This window comes from Dreissena polymorpha, chromosome 6 (genome assembly GCF_020536995.1).
Source record: "Dreissena polymorpha isolate Duluth1 chromosome 6, UMN_Dpol_1.0, whole genome shotgun sequence".
NCBI lineage: Eukaryota > Metazoa > Mollusca > Bivalvia > Myida > Dreissenidae > Dreissena > Dreissena polymorpha.
Window position 1 is genome coordinate 111814465 of NC_068360.1, and position 27305 is coordinate 111841769.

Sequence of the window (27305 nt, forward strand, 5' to 3'; positions counted from 1 at the left end):
TTATGATTAAAATAAGAAAAACAATACTTAGTTAATTGCATAACATTCCATGCACCTAGAAGGTAAATGTATGTCAACAAAAACAATAGCACGATATCATCTTTAGACATATATAATAACATTTGTATAACGATATTTATTATAATAGTTCATATTTATAATAATGTTCTAGTATACCAATACAACAAATAAATTTGGTCGCAACATCTGTGATGCAGATAACATAAAGATTAATGGATCAACATACATTGATCAAAAGGGAGAACCATATGTCATTATAATACAACATGTATAATACCTCGCAGAGACATACAATAACAACAGAAAAAAAGAGCTTTAAATAGAAATGGTAGGTCTACATAAAATGTGCGCTTCACAAAAAAATGAAAGTATAAATAGAAATAGGAGCTCTAAAGAGAAATGGGACTCTCTTAATGTACATTGAAGCTCGAAATAGAAATAGGCGCTTTATATAGATTTTGGAGCTAAAACTAGGAACAAGAAAAGGAGATTTAACCAAAAATGGAAACTATAAATACAAAGCGAAGCTCTTAATAGAAATGGGAGCATTAAATAGAAATTTGAGCTCTTCATAAAAAATTGAGCTCTAAATAGAAATGGAAGTAATAATAAGAATGGAAGCTATAAATAGAAATCGGAGATATATTTCAAAATGGGAGCTATAAATAGAAATTAGTGATATAAATAAAATGGCAGACGAGCATAAGCCAAAAAAATGTTGAATTGCAAATCTTAATTTCATATAGATTTAACTGATGTAAAAAAAAGAATTGCGGTGGTAATTTGTATTGGTGTCATCGATCACAACCTCCTGTGGAAGCATTTTTACAAAATGGTATATACTGACAAGAGGGCCAAGATGGCCCTAGTTCGCTCACCTGAGAGGAGTTGGTTAATTCAATCTTTACCTAATGTCAAACACGACCTAGATATTGACCTGACAAACATCCTTTTCAAACTTAACTCACGTATCTAGGTAACAAAAGTTTTGACAAAATTTCATGAAAATTGGGCCACAAATGTGACTTCTAGAGTGTTGACATGTTTTCCCTATATACATATAGAGAAAAATGCCCCGCCCACTGGCGACCATGTTTTTTCACCGATCTGGACCATTTTCGAACTCGTCCGAGTAATCAATAAAACCAATGTTTTGACCAACGTTCATGATGATTGGGCAAAAATTGTGACTTCCAGAGTGTTTACAAGGTTTCTCTATAGCCAAATAAGGAAAACTGCCCCGCCCACTTGCAGCCATGTTTTTCAACGGACCGGAACCACTTTTGAACTCAACCAACATATCATTAAGACAAACATTTTGACAAAGTTACATGAAGATTGGGCATGAAATGTGACTCCTACAGTGTTTACAAGTTTTCCTTTTTTGACCTAGTGACCTAGTTTTTGACCCAGCACGACCCAGTTTCGAACTCGACCGATATTTCATTGGGACAAAGCTTCTGACCAAGTTTCATGAAGATCGGACAATAAATATGGCCTCTAGAGTGTTAACGAACAAATGTTATAGACGGACGTACGACGAACAAAGACCGGTCACAAAAGCTCACCTGACCAATCAGGTGAGCTAATAAAAAAGTATTCAATGTTTATTTGAATAAAATCACTTGACGACTGTCATTTTTGATGTACATCTTCAGGTTTAATAGATACGACTCTTCCTGAATGTTAACAAACAGTCTCTGATCATCAGATAGATAAGAACAAAATCTTGGGCACGTAAAACGTGTCATTAATAATCCAAAATGTACATCAAAACTGTAGCATAAAATAGTTAAATATACTTTACATTTCAGTTGCACATGATATATATTTGAATCTCGTGTTAGAATCCTTTTTTAATAAAAACGTTACTTAAAAAAAAATAAGCAATTAAATAGAAAATCCAAAATGACAAATTACCAACATTAAGTAAAACATATTTCTTCTATGAACAAAGAAAATATCAAATTTTCCAGTTAAACATTTGATTGTAAAGGTGACTATGGCATTTAAGAGGGAAATACATTCAAAACTTCTGTGACTTGGCCAGTCATTATATTGAGATGTTGGTTAAAACGAGGCTAAAACTTGTAAAAAAGTGAGCGCACAGCTTCTAATGAGACTTGTTTGAAATATCTAACAACAATAACAACACAAAAACAGACATTGGCAAGTTTTCAACTGACTTTGTGCAATTTGGTGTTTTATATTAAGCTTTTATCCTTATTCTTTAGCAAAATGAAGGAATATGTGTTGAGATATATTACTGTAAAATCATATTCTTCATAAAACAATAATTTGTGTTGATTGTGAGGGTTGACTGATCCATGAATTTAACACAAACAGATCCGAAAACATCCGAAAATGGCAGATGATGACTTCTCCTTAATTTTCCAAAATCAGAAATAAATAAATTTGTGTCCACATTTTTGTTTGAAATCCACACAATTTCATGACGACGAATATACGAACATTTTTCAATAGGGTTCAGAAAATCAATACGAGTTTTTCGTCCTGTAAAAAAAACACTGATCAACAAAAAAGGCACAACCGCAAAAGTACAAGCTGTCTGATTTATGCACACAGACATTTGTCAAAGATGTCAACCGCTTGAGAAAAAATTAAATACACTTACACATGTACGCCCTTTATAAAAGTTAAGGTATGCACGTGTTATGACTGATATCAAATATAATTCATTGGTCATGCAATGACCATTATAACATATGCACCTGGTACTAAAGAGTCAATGGTCATGCAATGACCAATATAACATATGCACCTGGTACTAAAGTACAAATTAACACCAAACAAATGTTCACTGCTAGAGTTAGATCAATATTAAACAGTAGTATGGTTATGTTAATTACTTGGAAAAATACAAAGCCCTCCATCAAAAACCATTTGTATCATTTATCTAAACGAACGTCCCAAGAAATAAATATTCATGTGTGTTTTCATTCCATACATTTACTTAACACATTATTATAAGCAAAAGCATGGAAAGTCTCAATTTTAATACAAATGTCATGTAATATACAATTGTGGTATGCTGATTCATTTATTAAAAACAAAACAAATACTGAATGGTTTTGTATAGGTCTATTTTATCATCACTAGCAAAGTTGGCACAATCCTCTAATTTTACTATATAAATTACTTTTTCCCAGTAAACCAATATTGTTTGCAATTTATATGTAATTAACTAATACTTTATTGCCTAACAAGGGACAAAATTGTCACAAAACCAGGTTTTCATTGTGAAAAAAAAATCTGATAAAGGGAGAAAACTCAAACTGAACTTTTGAAATGACCAAAAAAAATTAACCCCCTTTGTAAGTTTTTTTTTTTTTTAAATCTATTTTTAGTCGTGGCGACCTTGACATTGGAGATATTGACGTGATTCTTTCGTGGGACACACCGTCCCATGATGGTGAACAAATGTGCCTAATGATTTTAAAATCTCACAATGAATGACATAGTTATGGCCAGGACAAGCTCATTTATGGCCATTTTTGACCTTTGAACTCAAAGTGTGACCTTGACCTTGGAGATATCGACGTAATTACTTCGCGCGACACACCGTCCAATGATGGTGAACAAATGTGCCAAATGATTTTAAAATCTGATGATGAACGACATAGTTATGGCTCGGACAAGCTCATTTATGGCCATTTTTGACCTGTGAACTCAAAGTGTGACCTTGACCTTGGAGATATCGACGTAATTATTTCGCGCGACACACCGTCCAATGATGGTGAACAAATGTGCCAAATGATTTTAAAATCTGACAATGAACGACATAGTTATTGCCCGAACAAACTTATTCCGCCAGCCCGCCAGCCAGCCCGCCAGCCAGCCAGCCAGCCAGCCAGCCCGCCCGCATTCGCCAATCTAATAACCAGTTTTTTCCTTCGGAAAACCTGGTTAACAAAGGCCCTGTTCAATCAGCAATTTTGATAAAATGTGTTCACATTTGAACTGTAAAATCATTAATAGTATTCCCTTCTGCATAAAAGCTCTGAAACAAGCTTACCAAAATTTATATACTGTTAGATCATTATAATTTGTGGAACAATGCTTTTTCTTCATTTCACAGGTTGACCGATCCACGAATTAAAAAAAAAACAGAAATCCTGCAATTTACGTGTCCACAAGAAGTCATTTTTTGAAAAATCTTAAAATGCCATGACCAAAAATATAAATTATTTCACAGTAAGCAATTCCTGACAACCTTGTCTCTGCCAGCAAAATTCCAGTTTCTGTCAAACAGTTTTTAGACGCTTTCAAAAGAGCCTGAACTTTGGGAAAGCTGGGCTTAATTGTTGTGCCTTAAGTGTTTATTTTCACCATTTTGGGAATGGGGCCGGGAACCTTTGGATTGGGAAAATGTGCTGCGTTTTGAATAAATTGGGAAATTAATAATGTTGTTGTTTTGCTAAAATATGCTTCAAAATTGAGAAAACAATTGTTTTCAGTAATATATTTACAAACGTTGAACAGGTTATAAGATTATATGGATGGGAGTTGAAAAATATATTGAGAGTTGTCACTGATTAGCCTGTGCCGACTGCACAGGCTTACCTGGAGCAACACTTACGCACATGCATTAAGCCCTGTTTTTCCAAAGCACTGCTAAATGACTTTCAGACGCAGTCAGACTACTTTCAGTCTCTGTCTAACAATGTTCAGACTTGATCAAACGGCTTTCAGGCGTTGTCTGTGTTTCAAGACCCACTCAGCGTTTGGGTTGACCTTGTATAGAGCCAACATGTTTGTGTTGTCAGGCAGACAGCGCTCACCGATGTTTCCCCCAACCTCATAGAGATAAGTGTCAACATCAGCGGCAATAAACTTCTTATCCTTACTGGAGGATTTCCTGAAATTACACAACAAACTATGGTAATTTTTTGGTGAAATTTGAGGCCAAAATTCGGCATCATTTCTAACCCTTAATGTTCATATTTTTCTGAAATGACTACCTAAATTTACAAATTAAAGGTGTAAACAAAAATTATAAACAAATATTCATAGCTTTTTTTACAATAAATTGCAACATTTAGTTATTTCCCAGTTTAGCTATAACAGTTTAACATAGTAAATGCAATATTTGGAAACAAAACTATTCTTCATTTTAAGGTATTTGTACGCACAAAAAAACATTATCAATTTCCCAGTTTTTTCCAATCCAAAGGTGCCCAGTAATAACGCGTGTTTTGGAGGAAAATGTATTTGACTTAACTACAAATTCAAATTTAAACTTGGAGATAACTGTTTTTATTTTTTTAATAAAACCAAATTCACTACTACACCACAACGTTTATTGTGTTTATTTTTTTAGATTGCAATTGATTAATTCTAAATAGTTCAACAACTCATCTGACTGCCCATTAATCATGACACTTGGCAGCAGATATCAGTAAAGTGTTTATTCATGCCGTTATACCCTGGCGCGGCGCCATGCCTTTTTGTAGCGCCACACTGCCCCCTTTCAAACCAATTTAGTGCCACACTGCCATTTCCAAAGGCGGCCCTGCCCTTTCATGAGCATCCGCTGTTTTCCATCCTCTATTGGTATGGTATGCTGGATCACAATGTGCCCTTGTTGATGACATCTTAATTGCTGAATATTTTTATAAATTAGACCCTAGTACATTTTCACTTACTTGCTGTCTGTCTTCAGTGGACTGACAGTGAATCTTGAAATAATGTCTCTAGCAGTCATGGACTGGTCAAGCTGTATGGCTGTACTGGACTTAGTCAAGGAAGGGGCCTGAACACGGATCACCCCTTCTTGGAAATCAGCCTACAGGAAAAGAAAGAGGCAGACATTTTCTTAAAGCAAATTTGTACATTTAATAATATTATTTTATATAAGAATCTTCTTTGGGAAAACAGGGATTAATGCATGTGCAAGTATCAGGTATTAAACAAAACAATATTTTACAAGGGAAAAGTGTAGTCCCTGATTAGCCTGCGAATGACAGGCTAATCCAGGGTTTTTTTCCGTCTTTGCGATTGGCCGTGGACGGACATTTCACAATTTTTACACGGCCAATTCACAAACCTGACATGTCCGTGAATATTTTCAAAAACGGCCGTTTTAAATCATGAAAAACGGACTTTTTGTGCTCAAAACTGTCAAAAACGGCCATTTCGGAACAAAAATATATAAGTTTCATAACCTCGTTTTTAATTCCGAATACGCAAAAAATTGTCGACTCGCGTTACGATGTTTGCTTGTTTTAATCGATTTAAAAGTGTTGTGTTACCGGTGAAACCGGCTTAAATAGTAAAAGCTCTGCATAGCAACGTGACTATAAAAACAAGAGCACCGCCTTGCGGGTGCAGACCGCTCATCTATTTTCTTTTTAAAGGTGAAGGGACTCTCATTTTCAATCACAAAGGAGGGAGGGTGGCTCGTGAAGAGGGGTGCATTGTGTGGGGGTGTGGACATTTATTACATTATGGTGGTGGGGGGGGTGGGGGTGGGGATTCTTGGGTGCGATGGTTGGAGGGTATTTCAAACATAAAATAATAAAAATAAATATTTGTGTTTTTTAACCGTTTAAAAAAAAATTGGGGGAGGGGGTGGGGTGGGTGGGGGGTATAGTGTGAGGGTTTGGTGGTCATTTGTGAGATGATCTTAAAAAAAAAATAGGGGGGTGATTCGGGGGGGGGGAGGGGGGGAAGGGGGGGGGGCACGGGCGAATGGTTTGGGTGGAGTCTATTGTGGTATGTAAAGGTAAGAGTAGTTTTGTCAAAGTATAAATCAAATGTTATCATAAATAAAGAAGTTATGGCAATTTTAGCAAAATTTAATAATTTGACCTTGAGAGTCAAGGTCATTCAAAGGTCAAGGTAAAATTCAACTTGCCAGGTACAGTAACCTCATGATAGCATGAAAGTATTTGAAGTTTGAAAGCAATAGCCTTGATACTTAAGAAGTAAAGTGGATCGAAACACACAATTTAACCATATATTCAAAGTTACTAAGTCAAAAAAGGGCCATAATTCCGTAAAAATGACATCCAGAGTTATGCAACTTGTCCTTTTACTGTACCCTTATGACAGTTTGCTAGTGTTCCAAGTATGAAAGCAATATCTATGATACTTTAGGGGTAAAGTGGACCAAAACACAAAACTTAACCAAACTTTCAATTTTCTAAGTGTAAAGGGCCCATAATTCCGTCCAAATGCCAGTCAGAGTTACATAACTTTGCCTGCACAGTCCCCTTACGATAGTTAATAAGTGTTGCAAGTATGAAAGCAATAGCTTTGATACTGTAGGAATAAAGTGGACCTAAACACAAAACAAAACCAAATTTTCAATTTTCTAAGTATAAAAAGGGCACATAATTCTGTCAAAATGCCAGTCAGAGTTACATTACTTTGCCTGCACAGTCCCCTTATGATAGTTAGTAAGTGTTTCAAGTATGAAAGCAATAGCTTTGATACTTAAGGAATAAAATTGACCTAAACACAAAACTTAACCAAAATTTTCAATTTTCTAAGTATAAAAAGGGCACATAATTCAGTCAAAATGCACGCCAGAGTTATCTAACTTTGCCTGCCCAGTCCCCTCATGATAGTAAGTAAGTGTACCAAGTTTGAATGCAATAGCATTGATACTTTCTGAGAAAAGTGGACCTAAACGCAAAACTTAACCGGACGCAGACGCTGACGCCGAAGCCGACGCCAAGGTGATGACAATAGCTCATAATTTTTTTTCAAAAAATAGATGAGCTAAAAATGGTGACGGGGAGTGCTCGTTACTACACAAAGAAAATTAAAAAAACGCAAAATAATCCCGATTTATTGAAATTTGGGATAACAGTGAAGAAACAAAAGCTTTCTACAGAAGGGTAAGTTTTGAAACATGCACATTGATAACATTATAACGAAAGTCATTTGATAAAAGTGAAAGCATCTGCCGCGGCTTATGTATTGATGGAAGCTAGTCAAAACGGCCCCTAGTCGAAACATCCTCTAGTATTGATGACCGAGACTTGTTGTTCGTATCTGTTTACGATTGTAAATCTTGGTTAAAGTAATAATGTGGTCCCTTCATATATTTTTTTAATTAAATGCATATTCATGACACATATTCATGATTCAAACTTTGTATGTAGTATATTAATGCTTTGTAAAAAAATGTGAAAAATAAAATAACTCGTTTACATTTCTTACAAAAGTACTGTTGTTCAATGTATACCTAATGTTTCAGATCAAATCACAACCTCCCAGGGAGATCATTATGCACTGGCGAGGGTCAGGCTCACAGAACATGAAAATTATCATGAAGAAGGAATTTTCCTCTTCAGATATTGAGAGAATTATTGACATTTTAAAGAGTAAAAAGAACAGAGTTCTTAAGCTGTTAAGTCCAGAACATGTCTTAGTTATGTGCCCTTGAAATGTTCTATGTTTATAAATTAATGTTATTCCTGTGGTAAAGAAGTGTTAATGGGACCAGGTATTTTAGTTGCATTTGGTACATGAATGTTTTGCAAATCAGATATATGTATATGTGTTGTTATTGTATCAAATACAGTAATCAAAGAAGGAAAATATGCCTTTATTGCATTATTTAAGGAAATTTTGATAATATTCAAGTGTTTAACATGCTTTAACTATACTAATGCATTGAACTTTGATTTTCACAATTTTAAGAAGTTCGCGACTCGTTTTTTACAATTTTAAGAAGTTCGCGACTCAATTTTTCACAATTTTGAAAAGTTTTTGCGACTCAATTTTTCACAATTTTGACAAGTTCGCGACTCATTTTTTCACAAAGTGAGGGGCCAGGGCCGCTTCACAAAGTCAGGAAAAAAAGCCCTGGGCTAATCTGAGACAACTCTGTAAGAACATGCATTAAGCCCTGTTTTCCCAGACTGGCACATGTATTAAGCCCTGTTTTCCCAGACTGGCACATGTATTAAGCCCTGTTTTCCCAGACTGGCACATGTATTAAGCCCTGTTTTCCCAGACTGGCACATGTATTAAGCCCTGTTTTCCCAGACTGGCACATGTATTAAGCCCTGTTTTTCCAGACTGGCACATGTATTAAGCCCTGTTTTCCCAGACTGGCACATGTATTAAGCCCTGTTTTCCCAGACTGGCACATGCATTAAGCCCTGTTTTCCCAGACTGGCACATGTATTAAGCCCTGTTTTCCCAGACCAAGGCTCTAATCAGCGGTGAAGCTGCATGGCTGTACTGGACTTGGTCAAGGTTGAAGCCTACAGAAGGATCACCATTACCTGGAGATCTGCCTAAAGGGAGAGAAAGTCACAAACATTTTAACCTTTTATCACTCATATATGCATTTTGACGTGTTTGTAGTCCCTTAAAAAATTGTCTCTAATCAAAGGACTTTCTTACAAGGTTTGGGGCTGCACATGGATCACCCCCTAACTGGAAATCAGCCTACAGGAGAAAAAAAGTGGCAGTAACTTCAGGGAATTCCTTATCAAACAAAGTGTATTTAATGCATATTGAAAGCAGTGGTATAAGTATCAGATTAAATGCACCTTAAATGTGCCTTTTATGCACATCTTATACACAAGTCTATTTTTTACTGTACTTATTCTGCATTTATGTATAAAAAGATTACAACTGCATTTAACATATACTTCTTACACAGGTAAAAAGCACTGCAGTGTAAAGCACACAGATGAACCCTTCCTGGAAATCTGCCTACAGGGAGAAAATGGCAGTCCTTTTAATAAAAAAACCTTTGCCATTTAGATGCCCATTCGAACCCAATTGCCATCCCTTAGAAAATTAAACTTAATTAAAGATCTTTCTAACTAGATTCAAGTTTTAAAGGCTTCATTTCCATATCTTAGGTGCTGATAAGCCTCATACAAAGTTACTCGCAGGCTGCTCTGGTTTTACGCTGGTTGTATATAGCCCTAGTTACTGTGTTTCTAAGGATAAAAGGATTAAGGGAATCTGTATCATTCAAAGCTGAACAAAGATAATCATGTATCATTCAAAGCTGAACAAAGATAATGCATTTTACATATCAATGCATTTTCGTATTTTTTTATGACAAGTTTGTGGTCGCCTACATTTTTTTTCTGATTTTGGAAAAAAGCAACCACAACAACAAGAAAGTAATGTGGATCAATCCAACAAAATCAAAGATATAGAGGATATTTGTTCATGTCAGTGTAAGATCGTTTGTTATTTCACTCGTGATCATAGAAAATATTATTTTTCTATGATCACGAGTGAAATAACAAACGATCTTACACTGACATGAACAAAGTTTCTGTTTCTTTTATGCCCCTTTTTCAAGAAAATAATTAACAGCTGTTTCCCTTTTGCTGAAAAGTTACCCTTTCTCGGAGTTTCTCCCGTGGCGTGCCTCAATACATTGATATGACGTCATTTTGTTGACAAAATGACGTCATTTTGTTGACGTCATTATTCCAGGGAAATTCTTCAGTAAAACTCTTTTACAATGTAAATAAACGGTAAAAAAAGGCATAAAACTAAAAGAAAACGTTTTGGATTCGGTGGAATATCGATTTTGTTTCACTCGTGATCATTGAAAAAATATAAACAAGGATATAAACAAGGGAAGTACATCTTGATATGATAATCTAAAAATAGAAAAAGGAATTCCGAAAATTTGTTCTTTTCATCGGTGAAAAGAACAATTGTGTTATTTTCACTGCTGTTATTTCACTGCAGAAATGTCATATTTTATCATTAGGTATAAAAGAAAATGTACGTTCCAGGAAAAGTAATGATTTTAACCCTTTACCACTTAGATACATATTTTGACGCATTTTTAGTCCCTTAAAAAGTCAAATTTAATTAAAGACCTTTCTTACAATATTCAAATTTTAAAGACTTCATTTCCCAACCTTAGTTACTGATGAGCAGCAAATTTCATAAAACCTGAACAGACTGCGAGTTACTCGCAGGCTGTTTTGGTTGTATGCTGTTTGAAAAAGCCATTTTCACTTAGCTTCTTATGGGGGAAAGGGTTAAAGTAAGTGTTAGTCAAATTACCTCATGTTTTAATGCTGGCTTTTTATACACATCAGTTTTGTCCTTCTTCGCAAGGAACTTCATTTTCTGAAAAAATCCAAACCATCACATAATGGATTTAAAAATATGTGCCTAGCTCTGGGAAAAAGGGTTTAATGCATCAAGTCTCAAGTGTGCATCAAGTGTCCTCTCTGATAAGCCTGTGAAGTGTGCTAGGGTAAGTGTTAGGGTTACGGTGTTCCGTGTTTTTGAATTTTCTGTTTAAATGAAGTATATTCTGAACAAAAATCAAATCTAGACAGAGAGTGCGTGTGCATCAAGTGTCATCTCACATTAGTCTGTGCAGTGTTTAAAGGCTAATCAAGGGTGACACTTTCCACTTTTTGGATTTTTTTGTTTAAATGAAGTGTATTCTGAACAAGAGATGTGTTTGTCAGAAACAAAATGCCCACTTTTGCGCCACTTTGAAATAAAATTTCAATATATCATTTGGCAGGTTTAGAAATTATCTCCCTTTTAAAGCTTGTTACTTCTCTATGATTGTATTTTTTGACTTTCGACCTTGCAGGATGACCTTGACCTTTCACCACTCAAAATGTGCAGCTTCATGAGATACACTTGCATGCCAAATATCAAGTTGCTATCTTCAATATTCAAAAAGTTATGGCCAAACTTTAACGATGGTTAAAGTTTTGGGACACATACAATGACAGACAGACAGACAGACAGACAGACAGACAGACAGACAGACAGACAGACAGACAGACAGACAGACAGACAGACAGACAGACAGACAGACAGACAGACAGACCAAAAACAATATGCTCCCGATCTTTTGATCCGGGGGCATAACAAAAATCCAGTCTTGACAGAAAGTGTGGTCCATGCATTAGGAACTGTTTTCCCTGAGCATATATACCGCTCATATATACCATTTTGAAAATAATAAAAAAAGACAAATATATTTTATCATGGTCTGTTTGTATAAAACCATACATTCTCTTATAAATAGCCCCCTTTTTCAAACATACAGAAAAAATTGCAACATGCACCAGGAGGGAATTTCATGGCTGTTAATCACAATTTTTATAAATAATGCAAAAAAAGTTGAAATAAAACCTAATCACCCTGTAAAATTATCCATGAAATTTCAAAACATCCGGGCCTGAGAGCCACCTCAGAAGTTGCATTTGCTCATTTATTAATGAATCTAAAGAAAGAGGTGGTGCCCGTGATTGACAGCTGTGAATTTATTGGGAATTATATGGTATCAAATTTCAATGGCAAAAATAATGGGACACTCACCGACTTCTCTTTATTTCTTCTCACTTGATCCTGCTCGTATTGTCTACGGACAAGACCTAACAGATAGGTGGGAATCTAAAAAACAATGAAATACAGTGTAACAAACAAGAGAGTGTATGTCAGCAATACAATGCCCCCTACTTCGCCGCTTTGATTAAAAAAATTTTTTTTTGTTATATCCCTTTGAAAAATATTACTTCCCTTGTAAAAATGATTTGTACCTGCCAAATGATTAACAGAAATTATCTCCCTTTAACACTTGTTTCTTCCCTTGGCTTTGTTTTTTTTACCATTGACCTTGAAGGATGACCTCGACCTTTCACCGCTCAAAATGTGCAGTTGCATGAGATACACATGCATGCCAAATATCAAGTTGCTATCTTCAAAATTGCAATGTTATGGCCAATGTAAAAGTTTTCTGACAGACGCACAGACTGGCAGACAGACAGACGGACTGACAGTTCAACTTCTATATGCCACCCTACCGGGGACATAAAAATAAGTTTATTAATCCTTTACCACTTAGATATGTATTTTTACGCATTTGTTGTCCCTTAGAAAGTAAAATTTAATTTAAGTTAAGACCTTTCTTACTAAATTCAAGTTTTAAAGGCCCTTGGATAATGATGAGCAGCAAACAGCAAACGACCTGAACAGGCTGCAAGTTACTCACAGGCTGTTTTGGTTTTATGCTGTTTGCACATAGCCATTTTCACATTTCTCCCAAGTGGATAAAGGGTTAAGTGTTAAACAAAACAGAATGTTATCATGTATGTGTAACACACAAATCATGTCATAAAGTGGAATAGATTAAAACTAGGGATGGCAAACCTAAGCAAATCCGTAACCGGTTAACCTGTTTCGATATTCCAGTGGTTAACCGGTTGACCGACAGTCGTATTAACACATAAATGAAAAAAAAACTTCCGACAAATTTATACGTTTATAAACAATAACATGTATATGCAAATATACTCTGTCATATTGATTGTCCTGTAACCTTATTACTTAAACCATTTTTTTAATTAAATACTGTTTCTTTACAAATTGTGTTAAATTATACATGTTGAATCTAATACTAATTCATTTTCAAAGTCATTTCCGACATTGTTTACATGCTTGTCGGTGAACTGTGATATTTCTCTGTTGTAATATTACCTTCATGTCATTTACACATTATTATTGTTCTACACCTTGACCAATGCAAGCTAGTGCAGAATTTGAATAATGTTGTGTTTTATTAACACTCATTATCCTTTAAGAATTACGTGCATTAACAGTTTGCTGTTTAATAACAATGGTCAATTAGCGTAAATATATTTTGCAATGGGCATAGTGGTTTCCAAACCTTTGTTGTTAAGGCCTGTTTATACTCAGTGTCTTTATTAGGGTGTTTAAGTTTATAATAGTTGTTAAAACAACAGTGATCGGATGTAATCACAGTGTCCACTTTTATTGATTTTATCAAGCAATGGTAGTCAACACAATGGCACAATAAAACCTTCTAATTAATCCGCTGCATCCGATAGTTTACACCTCAAATCGCTTTTGATCCGCAGGAGGAATTACGGGTGGTAATTGCCAATAATTTGCGAAAAGATAAGCAGACTAGCCAATACAGTGAAATGTAGTAAAACAAAACTAACGATTAGAGCATTTATTGCGTTCAACCGAACATTGTGTTACAGTGTTTTCTGAAGAGTAACCGAATATTAATATTGTAACCAGTTAACCTCCTAAAGAAACAGATAACCGGTTAACCAAATAACCGTTGCCATCCCTAATCAAAACCCAAATATATTCTTCTTTAAACATCTATATAATATAAATATCATTAAAATTTAAATGCTTTTGATTTGGCATTTTTTATTATTTCCAATTAATTTCCATTGCATTCCTTTCTCCAATGACTATTCATTTGTTAAGAAATATACCTCAATGTCGATATACATGTTGAAAAACATTTGATACAATGAAAATTATTACACACTATTATACCTGCTGCTTTTTACAAATAAATTTAAGGAATACTGCTTAATAATGAAAAGTCTGTAATATCTCACTGTCAACAGGATGTGTTTGTATCTACTAGTAATCACCATAAACACGATATTCGAAGGGTTAAATGCATGTGTCTAAAGCCTCCTCCCAGATAAGCCTGTTATGATTAAAGCAGATACAAAATGCTCGTTTTTTTTTTTTTTGTGTCAAAATATATTTGATGTGAATTTTCTGTGACAATATCCAAACATTTATGAGCGAACGCGAGGATTGGCTTCGAGCAGCTAATGAGAACTATGTTGTGCTTCCAAAGCTGCCTGAAGCCAATCTGGCGTTTGCTTGTAAATGTTTGGATATCGTCCCGGAAAATTCACATGAAATATACTGGGACACAAAAAATAAAAAAGAGCATTTTGTATCTTGTTAAATCTATATTAACATACCACATCTAGCGTTGAAATTTTTGCTTTTGCTATAAGTGACAATGGTTTTTAATGGGTTAATTTTACAAAATATTTTACTTAACATTCGTTGATTTTTAGTATTTATGTGACTTTAAATTTTATTTAAGATTGAATAAATTGTCAAAAGCTTTGCTACAAAGGCTAAATAAGAATATACTCACAGTCCATAAGATGTGCTTGTATCGTATTATCATCCGTACAATATTGGAAGTCCCCCGTGCCATCTTGATTTCCAGGTCCAACGCGTCTTTGTTCTTGCCAATGTTCGCGTTCCCTATTTTAGGGGCCAGGAAGAGATTAGGGGCCATGATCATGGCAACCTTGTTGAGGCTCATCTTGTTGGTGTCGCTGTGGCTGATGATCTCTAGCAGCAGGTCCAAAAGTGCCTGAAATAGCACTTTAGTAGTGTGTAACCATTTTTTGGTGTGAATTAAAATTGTTTTATGAAAAGTACAATACTGAAACTTCTGTTAAAAAGACTCACATAAAAACAATATTTTCAAAACACTTTGCTGGTTTACGGTACATTTGTCAATGTTTTGCATGTTTAGCACAGAATAAAATAATATAAAATTTACAAAATAGCAGGACAAAACATCATTATGTTTTTGTTACTTTAACATTTATTAAAACAAACCTTTTTTTGATACCTTTTAATGCAAAATACATACAGGAAAAAATTTGTGTTTTGTAAATTCCTGGATTTCCGAATTTGTAATAAAAGAAGAATAGGGGCCTGTCATTATCTGATGCATTTATAATAAAGTTGATTAAAAAGCTAGACATTATATCAGACAAATATCTTTTTGGAACATTCATAAATATCGGAACAGTCCTATAATGATACATTGCAATGCTTAATACGGAAAATGTGTGTATCATTTCCTGGAAATACAGCAAAAGAAACATTGATAACTTACGCCTAGAGTATCCCGATGTACGGTGGGCAGTAGTATCACCAGCAGATTCAACGCATGCAACTGCTGCTTCTTATCAGATAGTTCTGAAGTAAATCAATTTGAGCGGCATTCTGAGAAAACTGGACTTAATGCATGTGAGTAAAGTGTCGTCCCAGATTAGCCTGTGCAGTCCGCACAGGCTAATCAGGGACAACACTTTCCGCTTTTATGACATTTTTCGTTTAAATGAAGTCTCTTCTTAGCAAAAATCAAATTTAGGCAGAAAGTGTTGTCCCTGATTAGCCTGTTCAGACTGCACAGGCTAATCTGGGACGACACTTTACGCACATGCATTATGCCCAATTTTCTTAGAACACGACTCATATATAACAATGACAAACATAACAATATTATATCTGAGAGCTGCCTCATTTTTCAGACATATACAATAGTATGTAGTAGATGTATAATATAATGTAATACCTATATACAAAAGTAACAATATCATGTCATACATATACAACACCATGTAATACATAATTATACAATAGCATATATGAAGTAATACATACACTATATCATATTTCAAGTAATACATCTGCAATAAAATGTATAAAGATATATCCATACAATATATTATTTAAAGTCATATATATATACAATATAATATCTAAAGTCATACATATACAGTATCATATCTGAGTGTTGAAGTAATACAATAACCATATAATATGTGAGTGTTGAAGAAATACATAATTATACAGTATTAAAAATGGTTACACACTACCAGGTTCTCACCTTCCACTTGAGCAAATGCGTCGATATACTCGTCTGTTAACAGTGGTACAGGCAGATCCCTAAGGAACTGTTGCATAAGGGCTGCCACATCATTAGGGGTCAAGTCAGGCCCCCAGACAAACGTTCCCTGGTAAAACTTCTCCTCCATTTCCTGTCTCAAGGTCTGTAAACACAGCCCAAGAATTTAAGCCTTTACTACTCAGAGTTTAAGCCTTTACGACTCAGAATTTAAGCCTTTACGAACCAGATACCCACTTTGATGCATTCGAAGTCCCTTGGATAATCAAATTTAAGTTAAGACATTTTTCCTTATATTCAAATTATAAAGGTTGTATTTATACTTTAGATACTAATCAGAAGCAAACAGCAAAAAACCTCAACAGACAGAGTTACTTGCAGGCTGTTCTGGTTTTATGCTGTTTGAAATTTGCCATTTTAACTTTGCTTCAGAGCAGGAAAGGGTTAAGCCCCATAATATAAACAACGTTAGAGCCTCAATTTATGCAAAAAGGGCCTTATATAAACGCATGTGCAAAAAGGGTCCTCCCAGATTAGCCTGTGTAAGATGTACAGGCTTATTTTGGACATTTTCCGCCTTAAACAGGATTTTCCTGAAAAAGACACTTCCTTGAAACAAAAAATACCATAAAAAAGAAAAATGTCGCCCATGACTTAACAGGCTAATTTGTTATGACACTTTACAAATATGAATTAAGCCCTGTTTTCAGAGAGCGCAGCTAAATATTAATTAAAATATGAATAAATCTATGAAAACAATAGATGATACAATAACAATACTGCCACTCGGCCACCCCCATCAATGTAGCAATAAGCAGCAAGTGGCAGGTTATTACTGTAAAATCATTATTATTTGGGGGGACATAAATTTTGTTAATTTTAGAGTGTTGACCAAAATATCTATGAAAATAAAACATACACATCACAAAAGACAAACGCAAGTGCGTGATTTCATTTCTCTACAATCAAAAATCCATTAATTTACTTGTCCACACACAAGCCATTTTTTGAAATACAACAACATATTTTATCATACAGATTTATTTTATAGAAAATTGTGGGTACTTCGTAAGACAAGTTTATGAACAATGACTGATGAATTGATGATGTCCATCGTAATTCAAGTATAGAATCTGCTACTAGTGGCATAATTCTTTCTGAATTTGCCTCATTCTTTAAAAACATTATTATTTCTGGGATATTAATATTAGTTGATTTTGTGAGTTGACAGATCAATTAATTTAACACAAACACATCAGGAAAATGACCCAAGAGAATTCCCTTTTTTTCAAAAATCAGAAATCAGTCCGCACAGGTTGAACAGGGACAACACTTTCCGCCTTAACTGGATCTTTGTTAAGAAGAGACTTTTTGTAAACAAAAATTACCATAAAAGTGGAAAGTGTCATCCCTGCGGACTGCACCAGCTAATCTGGGACGACACTTTACACACAGGTATTAAACCCCCTTTTCCAAAGAGCACGGCCCAAATGATTGCACACAGTTATTCCACCTACTTTTATTCTCGTTGAGGAGCCCGGTATTCTCAGAATTCCTTCTGGGTCCAGACAGTTCTTGGATAAATAATGCAGGATCTGAAAGTGTACACAATGATTATAAAAGATTGTGTTTAATTTGCACTCGATTTTGAGAAATTTTCAATTCCGAATCAATAGCAATATACTTTGTTGTAATGCACTATGACAATTTTAACTAAAATTAAAAGATCTCAATGTTATTTGGACTTCACATTTTTAACATAACAAAAGCACCGCATAGCGGGTGCCAACGCCTGGCTGCAGGTGCAGTTTCAATAAATGAAAGCTTGTCAGAAGATTTTTTAATTTTTTTTAGAGGTCACAGTGACCTTTATCTTTGACCAAGTGACCCAAAAATGGGTGTGGCGTGTAGAACTCATCAAGGTGCAGCTACATATGAAGTTTCAAAGTTGTAGGTGGAAGCACTTTGATTTTGGAGCCAATGTGACAAAACCTTTACATTTTGTTAAGGTTTTAGCACACAGGGGACAGCGGACGACGAGCTAGCTATGACAATACCTCGGGTTTTCTCCGAAAACAGCCAAGCTAAAAATTAATACATCCATGCGTTCTATGTGGACGTTGTGGCATCCTAAATGTGAAGCATATTAATGCAATATTGAATACAAATCATCATATGTAAGACATACTGGCTACACTCCACTTATTGTTGCACACATGACTTCATTGCACTTTCTGCTGCCAAGATCACAGGCTTCATGCCACTTACTGTTTAACCTACACATAGGCTACATCCCACTTACTTCTTGATACACAATAGGCACCCTAGTATCGGGTGCCAGTTTCTGGTCATGTTCCAACAGCGTTTGCAGAGGTACGCCAAATATGCCGTGCTCTTAAAGGAAACATAAAACATATAGACTCACTCTAGTTAAATGGGCCTTTTCACAGATTTTGGCATTTTTTTAACGTATTCATTAAATGCTTTATATTGATAAATGTAAACATTGGATCGTAAAAGCTCCAGTAAAAAATCAAGAAAAAAATTAAAAAAAGGAAAAGAACATTGCCCGGAGCAGGTTTCGAACCAGTGACCCCTGGAGTCCTGCCAGAGTCCTGAAGTAAAAACGCTTTAGCCAACTGAGCTATTCCGCCGAGTACACATTCTGGACGTATTTTATACGTTATATAAGCAATCTTCGTAGTTTCACAAAATTTAACGACAAAAACAGAACTCTCCAAATTATTCAATCGTTTCGCGTTGCAACGCTTTATAATTTTTAGGTTTTAAAATCGTCAAAAGATGCATATAATGGCTATATTAGAGCATGGTTAATGTTCAGTATTACTGTTTCCTCACAAATATCATAACTAAAACGAAAACTTACGAATCTGAAACAACTTTTTTCAATTTTGTCAATTTACCAAAGCGTGAAAAGATCCCTTTAACAAATTGAGCCTTGTCTTAGGAAATCTGAGCTTAATGCACATGTATAACATGTTGTCCCAGATCAGCCTGACGGCACTTTCGGCTTTTATGGATTTTTTCATTTAAACAAAAACCCAGTCTATGCAGAAAGTGTTATCCTGTGCAGACTACACAGTCTAATTTGGGACAACACTTTATGCATTTCGCCCAGCTTTTTCAAAACAAGGTTCTGAGAGGAAACATGGAATTAAGATCATTTAGTTGACAACACTCATCTTGTGTCCTTTTTCAGCACCTTCTACTATATGAGATATGTGTGTGTGTCATTAATGGAGGGCATACTTTACATTTTGCATCTCTTTTTTGAGCTCTGTGCAGTAAAGGAAATGTGGGTATCTTTCATGGAGGTCAATTTCGCACTCATATTTCTACTTTGAGCACTTACATTTATCGCCGTCAAGTCTATGAAATAAACTTCACCTTTTGTATTGCTTTCATTAGCGCTGTCAAGTATATGCAATCAAAATACCTTTATAATTCTCTTTTTGAGCAATTAACCTTTAATGTATCTCTTTTTTGAGCACTGTCCTGTATATAAAATAAACTTTACCTTTTGTAGTTCTGTTATTAGCGCTGTCTAGTATCTGAACTCAAAATTACCTTTGTATTTCTTTTTGAGCATTTTTCCTTTGTATCTCTTTATTGAATGCCGTCTTGTATATGAAATAAACTTCATCTTTTGTATTGCTTTCATTAGCGCTTATGAGTATATGAAATCAACATACCTTTGTAATTCTTCTTTTGAGCAATTTACCTTTGTATCTCTTTTTTGAGCGCCACCTAGTATATGAAATAAACTTTACCGTTTATTTTGCTTTTATTAGCGCTCTCTAGTGCCTTTGTACCTTTGTAATCAACATACCTTTGTAATTCTTTGTTCAAGCAATTTACCTTTGTATTTCTTTGTTGAGCCCTTTACCTTTGTTTTTCTTTTTTTGAGAAATTTACCTTTGTATCTCTTTTTTGATCGCCGTCTAGTATACGAAATGTTGTACGTGTCGTACATGGAGGTAAGCTCAAGTAGGGCAAAGTTTTTCACGTGTGTCACATCTGTAGGGCTTATGTCTGTGATACGGGTGATCCCCAGGGGGTCCGGGACTAGCGAGAAATTCTGAAACACAAGTAGGAAAATTATCAAAAGCACAGGTGTTGGGCGTGTGGCCAAATCACTGAAACACTATCAATATGTCATAAAACAAAAAAACAACAATATCACTTAACCACAAAAACAAAATTTTGATATAATATATGTGCATAAGAGAATTTACTTGGGGTCAAAGTGATAAAAAATATTGTTTTATGACATATTGATAGTGTTTCAGTGAATTGGCCACACCTGTGTTCAAAAGGAGTACCAGTAAATACTGGAAAATAGTTGTTATTAGTCTGCATACCTATTTATGTGTGTTTAAATGATCAGTTTGTGGACACATAAATTTATTAATTTCTGATATTGGAAAAAATAGTTCAGGAACTTGTGTTGGTCATTTTCCAATGTGTTTGTGTAAAATGTGTGGATTGGTTAAACAACAAAATCAATGAAAATTAATGTCCAACAAATACCGTATTTTCCCAGGTACAGCGCACCCCAATGTTTAACAGGCAGGCTGTTTTTAAAATGTAAAAATGGAGAGAAAAAAATATTTCAAGGAAATAGAACTACCAAATCGGACTGAAAATGGCCGCCATTTTACTATTGCACAATCCAATAATCCGGATCATTGGAAAGCTTAACTAAGCATTCAACAGAAAAAGTGTCATTATGATAAGGAGCATGGGTTGCATAGCACTATACTTTTCTGACAATTTTGTTATTTTCTATCAACAGATTAACAGTCCATGGGCATTTCTTAAGCATGCAAAAATAAGAATTAATGTAGAGCATTTCGTTCTTCCATGCGGAAAGCATGGGATTTAAATTTGAATGCTGAATGATTTTAAATTACACACAATATTTGTAAAATGACAACACAGAAATGATTCCACATCATTTGTAGCAGCAACAATTTCATTCCTTTACAGTGCTTTTGACAAGCTGTGAAAATTTAAGCACATCCCCTTCAAAGTGGAAGGAACTGAGCGTAAGAAACGTCCATACCGTAGATTACCAAATTATTATTTTGAACTGTTTTTATTAATTTCGTTTAATTAGCAAGATTTTTTGTAATTGTTTAATTGGGTTTTAAACTCTGATAGACTCTCACTGGCAATCTCACTTTATGTGACAGCAGTGATGGGACCTTCCCTCGTAGGGGACTCGAGTCTCATCAGTAATTTTTTTCCACCATTTTGGGAATAGGCCAAGGTCCCTTTGGAACGGGAAAATTCGCTGTGTTTTGACCAAAATTTGGATATTAATGTTGTTGTTTTGCTAAAAAATGCTTCAAAATTTAGAATACAAGTGTTTTCAGTATTATATTCACTAAGATTGAACTTGTATGGATGGAAGATGAAAACATATTGAGATCTCAAAAAAATACCTTCATGTGCGAAAAATAAGGATGATGAACTCTGCAGCTTTCCCTCCCCCAACTTAACTCTAAGTTAGTCAAAAAGTAAAGTAAAAACTATTTAATACAATTACTTTTTATTAAAGCCACACAACTTGAAATGAAATACATGTTAATCAATACATATAGATGCAATTTGAAAGTGTGCAAAATTGTCATTAAATCTATAGCCTAGTTAGCAAGTAATTCATTTATTTTTTTATTTTACAACTGAAAATAGGATTTCTATAAGTATACATTCATTTCGACAAACAGGATTATTTTTAAGTTTTAAAGCGCAAAAGACAGATTTCTACCTTGTTACCACCAGAAATATTCTAATTGGCATAGATACAATTAAATCTATTGCCTAGTAAGTAATTATTATTTTTCAAACAGTACCACTTTTAAAACCGAAAGTAGGATATCTAGACGTATACGTCCATTTCGACAAACGCGATTATTTTTAAGTTTTAAAGCGCAAAAAAGACGGATTTCCATCTTGTAACCACCAGATATATTCTAATTGGCATAGATAAAATATGTTTCTTATTTATACTTAAATTTACTATGCCATGTATTTCATTTCAAGGTGTGTGGATTTAAGTCAGCAAGATTTTAATTCTCAGAAGTTCCTGCTAAGCTTTTATTTACAAGCATTTTTTTATTTGAATTTTAGACTCTAAACAACGCTCACTGGCAATCCGACTTCATGAGACAGCAAGGACGGGATGGTGACCTCCCCACGTAGGGGACTCGAGTCCCCGTTGTGCTCCATGATGCTGAACTCGAACGTGATGTCCCCATCAGATATCGGGGACAGCTGCCCCAGCGAGATGTGGTTCGTTCCGGTCTGGTAAACACTCAAGGTCGCAACACCTGGAGATAGGAGAAAGCGACTTAGGGATTAAGTTTTGTTTAACCCTTTCCCACTCAGAAGCAAAGTGAAATGGCTAACAGAAACGCCTGGAAGTAACTTGCAGTCTGTTCAGGTTTTATGCTGTTTGCTGCTCATCAAAATCTTAGGGTTGGAAATATAGCCTGTCAAACTTGAATTTAGTAGGAAAGGTCTTTAATTAAATTTAAATTTCTCAGGGACTATAAATTCTTCAAACTATGTATGTAAGTGGAAAAGGGTTCAATAAATGCATTCAATATTAATTACATCAAAGATGGGGCCCATATTTTGTAAAATTAGCAGTTACGTAATTTCTAGGTTTGTACAAAAATTACTTTTTTTTCATAGACACATACATTTAAGAATTTCTGAATTTTGGGGAAAATAATGATGAGTATCATTCATTTCTTAGTAACTGAATTGCAGTTTTTGTTTTTTCATCATTTTCGGAATGGGGCCAGATCCCTTTGCATTGGGAAAATTTGCAGCATTTTGCCTAAAATTAGTGTTGTTGCTGTTTCGCTAAAAATATAAAATGCTTCAAATTCAGAAAAGAAGTGTTTTCAATTTTATTTTTACATTGGCTGAACTTATATGGCTGGACGGGAGATGAACAAAATGTTGAAATCTTAATCTTATTTTGGAAACTTTTTTTGGGGAAAAATATTATTATTTTTTTCCATTGTGAATGGGGCCAAATTATACATGGACATGATTTTTAACTTAGCAAAAAAACACTGTTGTGAGTGTTGTTTTTTTTTATTTGGGGATCAACCAACCACAAAATCAACAAAAATTAATGTTTTAAGAATAATAATTTAATCTACAGATGATACTGAGTCCATTCTTTGAAAGAAACAGTCCTCGAGTCTATGTGCAATGATCCTAAGAAAGTTTTCTTAGTGGGGATCCAATTTATGTCTAATTACCTACAAAAATAAAATCTATCTATTTTCCAAGACATGAAAACAAAACTACTTTACCAGGGTGCGCAATCATGTGATGTTGCTGGGTTACCAATTAAATGTTAATGGATGAAAACACAGCGGTAAGTGGTGATTTTTTTATCAAATATCTTTTTAAAACAATTTTTCTTAAGAACTTCAACTAGTGCATAAAAGACAGATTTTTTTACTGCTTATGGCAGTGTGAAATACATCGGAATTACTGTAATTAATAAGCTTATGTTTTTGTTTAAAAAAAAATCCATGAATACTGCATGCAACAAGTTTTGTCACGGTTCCAGACGTGTTCAAGATTTTATTCTTATACCTTAAGATAGTGGCACAAACTGCAAGAAAAATCTTCTTGTATGTACTAAAGATTTTTGCAAATGTATTTCAATAACTTGATGTATTAGCAAAAATAAAGTTCTTAACAGTGTGTTTACATTCTGTCCAGCTCGTCTGTCAATCCATAAAAACCCCGTTGATCCTGCACCCTGGATATTGTAATGGTATTTTAGCTAGACGTTGTCCAATCTGTTTTTATAAGATTCCGTTTAAAAAAACTAATATGAATGTCATACAAGTTAGTAGTTAATTGTATTTTAAAATATTCATGAACCAAGGTTGATTAATTTTTGTGAGTCAATCTTTAGATAATTTGGTGAGTCAAGCTTGATATTTGGATAATTTTGGTGAGTCAAGCTTGATATATGGATAATTTTGGTGAGTCAAGCTTGATATTTGGATAATTTAAGTGAGTCAAGGTCAATCTTTGGATAATTTTGGTGAGTCAAGCTTGATATTTGGATAATTTTGGTGAATCAAGCTTGATATTTGGATAATTTGGTGAGTCAAGCTTGATATTTGGATAATTTAAGTGAGTCAAGGTCAATCTTTGGATAATTTTGGTGAGTCAAGCTTGATATTTGGATAATTTAAGTGAGTCAAGGTCAATCTTTGGATAATTTTGGTGAGTCAAGCTTGATATTTGGATAATTTAAGTGAGTCAAGGTCAATCTTTGGATAATTTTGGTGAGTCAAGGTTCTTTGGATAATTTAAGTGAGTCCAGGTGGATCTTTGGATAATTTTGGTGAGTCAAGGTCGATCTTTTGATAACTTTTGTGGGTCAACGTCTGCTACCTGACTCCAGATTATCCTGAACCTCTTCAGACAAGCCTGTCATGGAGTAGCCTCCCTTGTTCTTCATCAGCGACCCCTGGCGACCCCTGGAGGCCCGCGACCGTTGTTCTGCCCACTCAGGATGAACGACCTCACCCCTGGGGGATGTTGAAGTCTAAAAAACATTGGGAAAATCTTACAAATGATTATTTACAAGCCAAGTTACCTTGGAATCAATTAATTAAACATAACATTACAAATTAACTCAACAGTACAATTTAGGAAGACTGGCTGTCTCTTCGATGCTTGACTGTGCTTGATTAAGTACATAAGCGTTTACTTAAGTTTTAGAATTGTGTCACTTACATCTATGAGCAGTCCAGTGCTGTTATTTCATTCATTTGCTTTGTTTATTTCACTAAGAAACATACCAAACGACAAACTTTATTTTAATAAACAAAACAAGAGCACCCCAAAACGGGTGCCAACGCTCGGCTGCAAAAGGTTATCAAAAAAAAATTATTTTATTTTTTAGAGGTCAGGGTGACCTTGACCTAGTGACCCAAAACTGGGTGTGGCGTGTAGAACTCATCAAGGTGCATCTACTTATAAAGTTTCAAAGTTGTAGGTGGAAGCACTTTGATTTTAGAGCCAATGTTAAGGTTTAAGCTCGGTGCCTACGGCTGACGGCTGACGTCAGACCGCAGACGACGAGCTGGCTATGACAATACCTCAGGTTTTCTCCGAAAGCAGTCAAGCAAAAAATGGGTGTGGTGTGTAGAAATGAGGAAGGTGAATGTTCATAGGAAGTTTAAAAGTTGTAGGTGGAAGCACTTTTATTGTAGAGGCTATGTTAAAGTTTTATATTAGAGGTCACAGGGACCTTGACCTTTGACCTAGTGACCCAAAAATGGGTGTGGCGTGTAGAACTCATCAAGGTGCATGTATATATGAAGTTTCAAAGTTGTAAGTGGAAGCACTTTGATTCTAGAGCGAATGTAAAGGTTTATGTTAAAGTTTTATATTAGAGGTCACAGTGACCTTGACCTTTGACCTAGTGACCATAAAATGGGTTTGGCGTGTAGAACTCATCAAGGTGCATCTACATATGAAGTTTCAAAGTTGTAGGTGGAAGCACTTTGATTTTAGAGCCAATGTGACAAAACCTTTACATTTTGTTAAGGTTTTAGCACACAGGGGACAGCGGACGACGAGCTAGCTATGACAATACCTCGGGTTTTCTCCGAAAACAGCCAAGCTAAAAATTAATACATCCATGCGTTCTATGTGGACGTTGTGGCATCCTAAATGTGAAGCATATTAATGCAATATTGAATACAAATCATCATATGTAAGACATACTGGCTACACTCCACTTATTGTTGCACACATGACTACATTGCACTTTCTGCTGCCAAGATCACAGGCTTCATGCCACTTACTGTTTAACCTACACATAGGCTACATCCCACTTACTTCTTGATACACAATAGGCACCCTAGTATCGGGTGCCAGTTTCTGGTCATGTTCCAACAGCGTTTGCAGAGGTACGCCAAATATGCCGTGCTCTTAAAGGAAACATAAAACATATAGACTCACTCTAGTTAAATGGGCCTTTTCACAGATTTTGGCATTTTTTTAACGTATTCATTAAATGCTTTATATTGATAAATGTAAACATTGGATCGTAAAAGCTCCAGTAAAAAATCAAGAAAAAAATTAAAAAAAGGAAAAGAACATTGCCCGGAGCAGGTTTCGAACCAGTGACCCCTGGAGTCTTGCCAGAGTCCTGAAGTAAAAACGCTTTAGCCAACTGAGCTATTCCGCCGAGTACACATTCTGGACGTATTTTATACGTTATATAAGCAATCTTCGTAGTTTCACAAAATTTAACGACAAAAACAGAACTCTCCAAATTATTCAATCGTTTCGCGTTGCAACGCTTTATAATTTTTAGGTTTTAAAATCGTCAAAAGATGCATATAATGGCTATATTAGAGCATGGTTAATGTTCAGTATTACTGTTTCCTCACAAATATCATAACTAAAACGAAAACTTACGAATCTGAAACAACTTTTTTCAATTTTGTCAATTTACCAAAGCGTGAAAAGATCCCTTTAACAAATTGAGCCTTGTCTTAGGAAATCTGAGCTTAATGCACATGTATAACATGTTGTCCCAGATCAGCCTGACGGCACTTTCGGCTTTTATGGATTTTTTCATTTAAACAAAAACCCAGTCTATGCAGAAAGTGTTATCCTGTGCAGACTACACAGTCTAATTTGGGACAACACTTTATGCATTTCGCCCAGCTTTTTCAAAACAAGGTTCTGAGAGGAAACATGGAAT

At 35.0% G+C, this 27305-nt stretch overlaps 1 protein-coding gene across 7 annotated transcripts in view; it reads right to left on the reverse strand.

Annotated features, from left to right (window-relative positions):
* Window positions 1–31: 31 nt before the first annotated feature.
* The window catches only part of LOC127834096 (uncharacterized), a 60537-nt gene continuing 33263 nt past the window's right edge, over window positions 32–27305 (reverse strand). The window contains exons 16-29 of one of the 7 annotated variants that reach the window (XR_008027807.1): window positions 26432–26523; window positions 24977–25130; window positions 22688–22869; window positions 20450–20612; window positions 18816–18907; window positions 18031–18108; window positions 16496–16658; window positions 15719–15801; window positions 14960–15184; window positions 12334–12408; window positions 11050–11115; window positions 5688–5827; window positions 3724–4900; window positions 32–3561 (exon numbers count right to left, since the gene is read on the reverse strand). Coding sequence is in view for 6 of the 7 variants with exons in the window: in XM_052359699.1 (XP_052215659.1) it covers window positions 4720–4900; window positions 5688–5827; window positions 11050–11115; window positions 12334–12408; window positions 14960–15184; window positions 15719–15801; window positions 16496–16658; window positions 18031–18108; window positions 18816–18907; window positions 20450–20612; window positions 22688–22869; window positions 24977–25130; window positions 26432–26523 (1694 nt within the window). In the remaining variant the exon portion in view is untranslated. Of the gene's footprint in view, window positions 4901–5687; window positions 5828–11049; window positions 11116–12333; window positions 12409–14959; window positions 15185–15718; window positions 15802–16495; window positions 16659–18030; window positions 18109–18815; window positions 18908–20449; window positions 20613–22687; window positions 22870–24976; window positions 25131–26431; window positions 26524–27305 lie in introns of all 7 variants that reach the window. The other 6 variants (XM_052359699.1, XM_052359703.1, XM_052359701.1 and 3 more) reach the window with 6 other exon arrangements.